This window comes from Orycteropus afer, unplaced genomic scaffold (genome assembly GCF_000298275.1).
Source record: "Orycteropus afer afer isolate SDZICR_OR568_19922 unplaced genomic scaffold, OryAfe1.0 scaffold00148, whole genome shotgun sequence".
Lineage (NCBI taxonomy): Eukaryota > Metazoa > Chordata > Mammalia > Tubulidentata > Orycteropodidae > Orycteropus > Orycteropus afer.
The window spans coordinates 3,561,385-3,570,856 of record NW_006921735.1 but is presented as its reverse complement, the minus strand read 5'-3'; the positions used below and the strand labels follow the sequence as shown (position 1 = coordinate 3,570,856).

Here is a 9,472-nt window from a genome sequence, read left to right as displayed (position 1 = left end):
ACTCTATGGTAAGACATCCGTTTTAGAGCAATAGGTCATGGGACACCAAGGACCAACATTCAAACTGAGGAAATGCAGGACAAACAGGAGTGCAAAATTATGAGGGGCATAGGGGGAGTGTTGCAGGATAGGGAGGGGAGGAGACTGGGTTAGGGTTGGACATGGTGAATGGGGAACGAAACTAAATGTATGCATTACGTTGAATATAAAATAAGCTCTTAAAAAAAAAAAAAGACAGGTGCATGATTGGAATGTTTGAAAAACAGCAAGTCTAGAGAAGCAGTGTGGAAGGATAAAAGAAGGGGAATTGAACACAGAAGAGGGCCAGTCCTTCTGAGACTTTAGGCCACTGTTGGTTTTTACACAAAATGAAGTGGTCACCCATTGACTAATTTTTGGCAAAGTAAAATAATTTGACTGACATTCCAGAAGGCTCTGTTGGGCCCTATTTGAAGAATAGACTATGGATGTCTAAGTGTACCCCACAGTTCAGAAATCCTGTCAAGAGATAATGGTAGCTCAGGCAGAGTGTGAATGTATTTTGCATGCTAAGTTAATAAAATGCCCTAGTATATAGAATCAGAAGTATGCGAGAGACATACCAAGGATGATTTCAAGTCTTTTGGCTTAAGCAACTGAAAGAACAGAATTGTTTTCAATTGATGGATAATTCATTATTGTATAGAAAGATTCAGTTCAGTTTTTGACATGTTAAGGTTAACCTTCTATTGGATCTTGTTTCAACTACCTATTTCTGGGCAACTAACCACACCTAACTCAGAGGCTCAAAACAACGTTTATTTTGTTTATGAATTTGAAATTTGGGCAATCCTCTACAGGAATACCTCTTCTAGTCTCCATATACATTGAGGTGCCATTGGATCTGTGATAACATTATGGCTGGGGGACACAAATAATTTGAAGGCTCAGTCACTCAACATGTCTGGCAATTGGTGCTGGCCATCAAGTGGCCTTACTATGGTGGTCATCTAGTAAACCTACATGTGCAGTGTCCATGTAGCTGTCTAGCTGCCTTAAAGCACAGTTACTGGCTTACTCAGATTCAAGTGTAGGGAAGGACTCCACGGAGAAGTGTTAATGTCACACTATAAGAAGAGCATGTAGAATGGTAGATATTTTTATAGTCAACTTAGAAAATATAATCTACCACAGGCCTGCCAATGAAAATGTTGATTTCTGGGGATAAATATTTTGGAGTATTTTAACAATTAAGTATATTAAGTATACTTAATTAAGTATATTTTAACAATTAAGTATATTAAGACCACCACATAACTGGTCAGTGAAAAATAATGATTAAAAGAGTTATTTTTCTTCTGACTCATATTGTCTCTTTGAAATCCATGCCCCAAGACTTTCCCTTATAGTGTAAACATTTTGTTCAGTTACCCAGTGTATATTGCTTGATCTGGCACCTGGTATTTTCCTTAGGTGAATCATAACTTGTATAACTAAGTCAATATAATTTCCTCTGCTTGACTATTTACTGACCTACGGATGGCTATGTAACCACTACAGGCTAACAAGCTACAAAAAAGCAAAAGGACTACTGCTATGTGTTTTCTCTTCTCAAATGAAACAATCAAGCCTACTGGCCTTTCTCTTCATAATTAAAAAAATTAAATCCAACAGAACATGATTTGGGTCCTGGTCAATTCTAGGTCCCATTGTGACACTTAAAAATTTTGAGATATGATAGTGGATAAATATTCCATGAAAAATTAAAACAATTCAGCCTAGTAAGGAAAAAGTGTTTTGTGCTATCCTTATTTTTCCTTCTTTAAATGCAGATGTGCTGCCTAATGATATGTCAAGCATGTTGCAGCAATGGGGCAATTGGACCAAATGTAAGGACAGTATGTAACCTGGCTAAGATGGTGATTCAGAGAGCTGAAAGTATGGTGGAACAATTGAATCTTTACTGGTATTTCCAGACTTCTTTTTGCATGAAAACTAGAAAGCTCCTTTCTATTAATACATGGTAGCTAAACTGTTTTTTTTATGTCCAAGAGTATTTGTAACAAATACACCCTTTTCAATTTTTATATTCTAACCTTAGTTTTGCTTTTAAGGGTAAAAATTTTTTTTTTTTGCATTATGTCTATTATATTAACTTTACTTGTTCTCTTTTTCAGTATATTAATATTTTGACTTATGTGTATAACATTTGGCAAGAAAATGAAGCATGTGATAATATTGGAAAGAGTACAAACAACATAGAGTATTTTATAAGAGAGAAAGTTGGAGACTTCCATGAGAGTTTATTTGGTATTTCATATATTAGAGCACTGCTTCATAAACTTGTTTATCTAATACATTTTTTGGGTGCTCAGCACGTGTTCACTTTTCTTCTATTCCAAATGGCACAGGCATATATTAACTGATAATATTTTTTTTTTTAAAAAGCTTTCAACTTGAGTCAATCTAGCAATTTAAAAAACATGGTATACCTTTTCCTTACTTATCAACTATTTTGTTATACAACATTTTGCATTTATAGCAATAGTAAAAAATTTACTATCAAACTATTTTACACACCAGTGGTGCATGTCTGGCAATAAAAATGCTAAGTTTAATACCTAAGGCACTTGACTGCTAATCAGAACGCTGGTGGTTCAAACCCACCAGCCACTTCTCGAAAGGAAGATGGGGCAATCTACTTCCGTAGTGATACTGCCTCGGAAACCCAAGAAGGGGTTGATATGAATCGGGTCTGACTAGATGGCACATAACAACAACAAAGTTATGGGCAAGAGTAACTCTGACTATTATGGTAAAGATTATGTGTCAACTTGGCTGGGCCAGGATTCTCAGTGAATTGGCAGCTATGTAATGTTGTAACTTGGCAGTTATGAAATGATATTGTCATCATTCATTTTGTGATATGATGTGGTCATCCCCATTTTTGCATAACACCAATTATTACATAATGACCTGGTCTTTGGGTCCTAACCACATCAATAAATGAGCAGTGGGTATACTGGGAAGTAATATAAAGTCTTAAAATATAGAATATGTATATATTATTGTTTAAGAGGACAAAAGAGATGAGTTAGGTACTTTTTCTATACCAGCCAATATAGGATAGAGATATATCCTGGGGACAGAAAAATATACAAAACACACCTGCCCCTCTCATCACAGAGTAAAAGTGTAGTAAAGAATAGAAACATTATATAGACTAATGAAAAACATAGTTAGTTAGCAAATAAATACAAATATAATTTCACATAAATTAATAAAAATAAATTATAGCTACTGAGTGCAATGAGGTTATAAAACAGAAAGATCTAACCTAATTGTAAAGTCAAGGACAGGAAAATAAGATTTAGCAAAGTTAGAGCAGAAATAGAAGATTTCAGATACAGGGAAGAGGTTATGTCAAGCAAGGCCAGAAATGGAAGAGGATAGATAATATTTGATAAACTAAGAAAAACACAACATAGATTGATCATGAGAGCAAAGAGATAGAACTAGGATTTGAGACTGAAGAGTTACATATAGAGATTTTAGACTTTGTACAAAAGAAATCCCTGGAAAGATCTGAAAGAAGCAGATTTACTTCAGAAATAAATAAATAGATAAATAAATAAAAATAACAACACTCTAGTCTTTAGTGAGTTTACAAAAGATGTTGAGAATTATTGCAGTGGTATCCACAGTAAGACAGTAGCAGAAAAGAGTGCAAGTGGTAAAGATAACGAGTGGTAGACTGATAGATTTATTTAGAAGAAAAAAACAGCCGAACTTGATGGTAGATGGAATTCATTTCAATTTTAGACATGCAACAGTTTAGATTTCCATGAAATATCCAAATGAATCAGGAAGTTAGGTAGACATATTTATCTGGTACACAAAACAAAAACTTGAGATAGACATGTAGATTTGACAGTCATGGACACATAACATGGAAATTCAAACTTTACAAATAATGGAGAATGGGTTTTCCTATCAAGTGATTGCTTCATTCATTTAGTAAATGACTGAGCATCTATTATAAAAATAGTTTAAAGATAAATTAAGAACGTATAAAGATGTTTTTGACCACATTTGCATTTGCACACCCAGTTAAAGAACTGCATAATATATGTTACTCCCTTAAGTATATACTAAGCTATACATAAGCAGAGTGAAAATAAACTTTTTCTTCTGCTTAGGTAAGATATTTTTATTTCAGGTATTATAGCTAAAGGTAACCATTATTATAGACATCAAGATTTTTTTTTTCAGAACTTAAGAAACCTTACTTAAAGCATAAAAGATATATGTTAATCTTAAAATTACCCTTTCTCTGGGTGCACAGCTATAGATCTTGGTTGATCCAGGCCTTGAGAAATAATTACATAACGGTAAGAACCATTAAGTCTTGCAACTTCAATTAAGTTGAAACCATGATCTGTCCAATATATGTTACCTAGGAGAAATACAAAAGTTGTGAAAATGGAAAATACTTATTAGTTAAGGATAACATTAAATTTCTGAACATTCACATCACTATCAAGAAAGCAACCGTTTATTTCGTAAAGACTTTTTTAATATGTTTATTTTCAAAGCAGAAGGTTGGAAATAAGTTAATACACAAGTACTTTTAATCCTAATGCCACACACCTCTGGTTTAAACATATAATGATACATTGATACATTAAAATAAGCTGAAACTTCTCCTACATGAAGAAGTGATCTATTTTAACTTTGTACTGACTTCAGCCATAAGAGAACTTTTAACATTTTTGTTTACCTGCCTTGTGGAGCTCTCAGGGGATTTGGACAAAGCTAACACTACATAGTCTACTTCTACATAAAAACACTTATCCAAAGGCTCAAAACCATTTAGAAAGAGTGGAGCCCAAAGCAAAAGAGACTATTTACCCCTGTGGCTGGATGTAGGGAAAAAAAATTGTTTTGGCTGGCAAATAGAATTTTTATAAACTAGATTGAGCCCCTAACTAAACAGGTGTAAAACAAAACAAAAAAGTCCATGGGTTATACCAGAAATCCAGTCAATAGCTATCCCTTCCACTCTTCCCAAGCCATTGGTAATGATATCTTCTTTCCAAGTCTGATCTCTTTTAGCTCGGCTAATTTTATTGAAGCCCATGTCTGTCCAGTAGATGGTATCATTTTCTAAGGGTAAGACAAAAATAAAATAGACACATTCTAAAAAAGACATCAATATATGTATTAGGATCATATTGCGTAAGTATTTCTTTTTTTGGTTATCACTGTTGATATGCTGTAGTAGAAATATTATTCTGGATAATTTACTAACATAAGTAGAACGATACTAAAAGTACATTTAAGAATCTGCGTTTTTGTCAAAAGACTTCAAAAGTATTTATCTAAATAATTCATGGAAGTAATCTACTACACCTTTTATTCATCATTTTCCTAGTCATTTTAACTCAATAATTCCTAATTTCCCATGAATTGGCAAACTTGTTATCAAACCAAGTGTTTTAGGACAGGAAAGTTTCATTTCACTCTATTTCTGTGTCTGAGCTCTCTAAATACAAAATAATACTACTAGGGATAATCTAGTCAACAAGTTTCAAAGTAGAGAGAGGAGGCAAAGAAACTTAAGTGTATTCCAACTATGTCAAGGGTGTTTTAAGTATAAGGTCATTCAAACTGTATAAAGCCTTAAAAATGCCTTATCATCCAATTATTCCTTCTGAGCTACTAAATAGTTTCCCAAATGTCAGATACAAACCCCTTACATTATTTTTTACTCTCATTATATGAATGGACTTAAGAATACTGCTTTATACTGTCACAGAGTCCTTAAGTAACAGTGCTTTCTGAATATTTGAATGAAAAATGTGTCTAAAGATTATAAATGAGATAAGCATGCATATGCATAAAGACTAGCAATTATAGACTAGTGATTTTAAATACAGCCACCAGAAAGACACTGGGGACAAATCATGAAATAATAAATTCGCTACTAATGGAGTAAATTTTTGTGTTGTGACCTACATAGCCATTTACAATTTCTCTCTGGCTCAGTGACAGACTATGGAAATAAAGAAAAAGTAATTTGTATAATAAAGCCATTTATTGGTAAGTTTTGGGATTGTTTGAAATGAAATAGTGTTTGAATTCTTTCACCTATCTGGAAAAGATACCAAACAACCCCTGTTCTCAACCACTCTTTAGTCAGATACACAAATATTTGAAGCATAGCAGAGATATCATTTCTAAATATATATGCAACAAGCTTATACTTTGATTTTCTAATTGTGTACAACCATCAATTAATACTTTTTCATATTGCAAGAGGGAATCAATCAACAAAAATATATTAAGCATAGTATGTCCTGTCCAATTCTCTTCTCTGTCAGACCCATAAATTTAATACTTACTTTGCAACTCCACTTGGATGGAAAAAAACAGTCTTCATATACAAAATTCAAATCTGGATTTTCTACCTGAAACACGTTCTTCTTCTTTTTTTTTAATTGTGATTTGGGTGAAAGTTTACAGAGCAAATTCACTTTCCATACAGCAATTCACATACCCTTTGTTTCATGACATTGACTCCAATTTCCCACCATACAACAGCTCTCTTCCCACCTCCTCCCCATAGGTACCTCTTCACTGTGTCCTTCCCTCCCATGCACTCTTGCCCCCTGAGCTGTCTCCCTATGCATACACCTAGCTAATATAAATATTCAGTTCATACGCCTGTCTTTTGTTTGGCTGGAAGCCACAGGAGTGAGTTCAACCCCAGACTTGAAGGGCAGCTAGGGGCCATAGTCTCAGGGATTCCACCAGGCTCTATCAGATCAGCAAACCTGGTCCCTTTTTTTTTTTTTTTTATGATTTTGAGTTTTGTTCCACATTGTTCTCCCACTCTATCCAGGATCTCCTACATAGATCCACCTCTGAGTGATTGACAGTGGTAGCCGGGCATCAGTTCTTCTGGTCTCATAGTCATATAGACTGAGGGTCACATGGTGTACCAGTTGCTTGGACTACTTGTTTTAACAGTTTTCTTCATTCTTCTTTGTTCTGGACGAGGAAAGACCCATCATTGCATCTAAATGGCTGCTTGCCAGCTTTTAAGATCCCAGTCGCTACTCGCCAAAGTAGAATGTGGAACAATGTTTTAGTGTGGTATGAAACATGCTTCTTTTGCTGTCTTAAATAAAATGACATTTTGTTCATGGCAGCTCTCCATGTCATGGTGGTATGGTAAATGTCATCTTTGTGGCCTGGACTGAAAACCTCAGTATTGTCCTTAATCACATTTTTTCACACTCCATAGTCAATCCTACATAAAGTTATCTCACATCTAATCTATCACCAGTATGCTTGGTTCTCAAATTCTTTACTATTAATATTCTAATTAAAGATACTATTATTAATTCTTGCTTGAAGTATTGCAATAGCTTCCTAACTGGTTTCTCAATTTGGTCTTTTGCCCTTGTATATATTAAAATAAGGTGAAACTTCTCCTACATGAAGAAGGGATCTATTTTAACTTTCTACTGACTTCAGGCATAAGGGAACTTTTAATGTTTTTGTTGAATCAGTTCTCCATATAGGTGCTAGTTGTTGCTAGGTACAGTCAAATCAGCTCTGACTCATAGCTACATTATGCACAACAAAATGAAACACTGCTTGGTCCGACACCTTCCTCACAATCCCTGTTGTTTGAACCTATTGTTGCAGCCACTATGTCAATCCATATCATTGAGAATCTTCCCCTTTTTTGCTGACCCTCTGCTTCACCAAACATGATATCCTTCTCCAGGGACCTGTCCCTTCTGACAAAATGACCAAAGTAGGTGAGACAAAATTTACTATACGTAGCATAGTGGCTAAGACACTTGCCTGCTAACCAGACGGCTGGCGGTTCAAACCCACCAGCCACTCCTCGGAAGGAAGGTTGGGCAATCCTACTTCCGTAGTGATACTGCCTCGGAAACCCAAGAAGGGGTCACTATGAGTCAGGTTTGACTCGACGGCACATAACATAACTTTACTTTGAGAAGGCAGCTTTTTCACAGTCATATTTTGTGTGCCTTCCAACCTGAGGGGCTCATCTTCTGGAACTATATCAGACAATGTTTTACTGCTATTCATAAAGTTTCAACAAATATATCAATCTTTCACTGCTGTTCATAAGTTCATTTCTATCTCCAGCCCCCTCAATGACTTCCCATCTTATGCAAGATAAAATCTGTTCTTTCTCATGACCTTCATGATCTGTTATCCACTCCTGAATCCCCTCTTCCCTGAGAGATTTCCCCTCACTCACATCTCTATTCACACTGTTCTTCCTTTTTGTTGTTGTTGTTGTTGTTGTTGTTAGGTGTGGTCAAGTTGGCTCCTACTCTTAGCAACAATATGTACAACAGAATGAAACACTACCCAGTCCTGCACCATCCTCACAATCCTTGCTATGTTTGAGGCCATTGTTGTAGCCACTGTTAATCCATTTCATTGAGGGTCTTCCCCTTTTTCACTAACTTGCTGCTTTATCAAGTATGATATCCTTCTCCAAAGACTTGTCCCTCTGACAAAATAACCTAAGTAAGTGAAGTGAATTCTGGCCATTTTCTCTTCTAAGGAGCATTCTTGCTTCACTTTTTCCAGGTCAGATTTGTTTGTTCTTCTGGCAGTCCATGGTATTTTCAATATTTCTCACCAAGACCACAACTCATAGGCATCAACTCTTCTTTGGTCTTCCTTATTCATCATCTAGCTTTCACATGCATATAAGGCAATGGAAAATATCATGGCTTGGGTCAGGTGCACTTTAGTCTTCAAAGTGACATTTTTGTTCCTCAGCATTTTAAAGAGGTCTTTTGCAATACATTGCTCAGTGAAATACAGCCTGTGATTGATCTCTTGACTGTTGTTTACATGGGTGTTGATTGTGCATCCAAGTAAAATAAAATCCCTGACAACTTCAATCTTTTCTTAATTTGTCATGACATTACTTATTGGTCTATTGGCAAGGACTTTTATTTTCTTTTTGTTGAGGTGTAATCCATATTGAAGACTGTAGTCTTTGATCTTCATCAGTTAGTACTTCAAGTAATCTTCACTTTAACTTTCCTGTTTCTAGAACACACCAAATACTCTTCAGTGTAAATTTTTTTCATATTTCTTTTGTTCTGGAATATTCTTCTCCCAGATATCTGCATAGATTTATTTTAACTATTCATTTGTCAGTAAAGTTTTCCTGCTTTACTGATCGATAAAAACCCAGTATGTTTCATGATCCTTATCTTATCTTGTTTTTCTCCATAATTCTTTTTTTTTTTAAATTGTATTTCTAGTTCCAACTTTTTTTTTTTGACTTAAGACTATCCCATTTTTTTTTAAAATTAATTAATTTATTTTTGTTTGGATGAAGATTTACAGAGCAAATTCACTTTCCATACAGCAGTTCACATATACTTTGTCTCATGTCATTGACCACAGTTTACCACAATGCAAC

At 34.9% G+C, this 9,472-nt stretch overlaps 1 protein-coding gene across 1 annotated transcript in view; it reads right to left on the bottom strand.

Moving 5' to 3' along the window:
* LRP1B (LDL receptor related protein 1B) overlaps positions 1–9,472 on the bottom strand; it is a 1,967,638-nt gene that overhangs the window by 760,418 nt on the left and 1,197,748 nt on the right. The window contains exons 37-38 of the mRNA XM_007946050.1: positions 5,011–5,145; positions 4,306–4,435 (exon numbers count right to left, since the gene is read on the bottom strand). Of these exons, the coding sequence (XP_007944241.1) occupies positions 4,306–4,435; positions 5,011–5,145 (265 nt within the window). The remainder of the gene's footprint in view (positions 1–4,305; positions 4,436–5,010; positions 5,146–9,472) is intronic.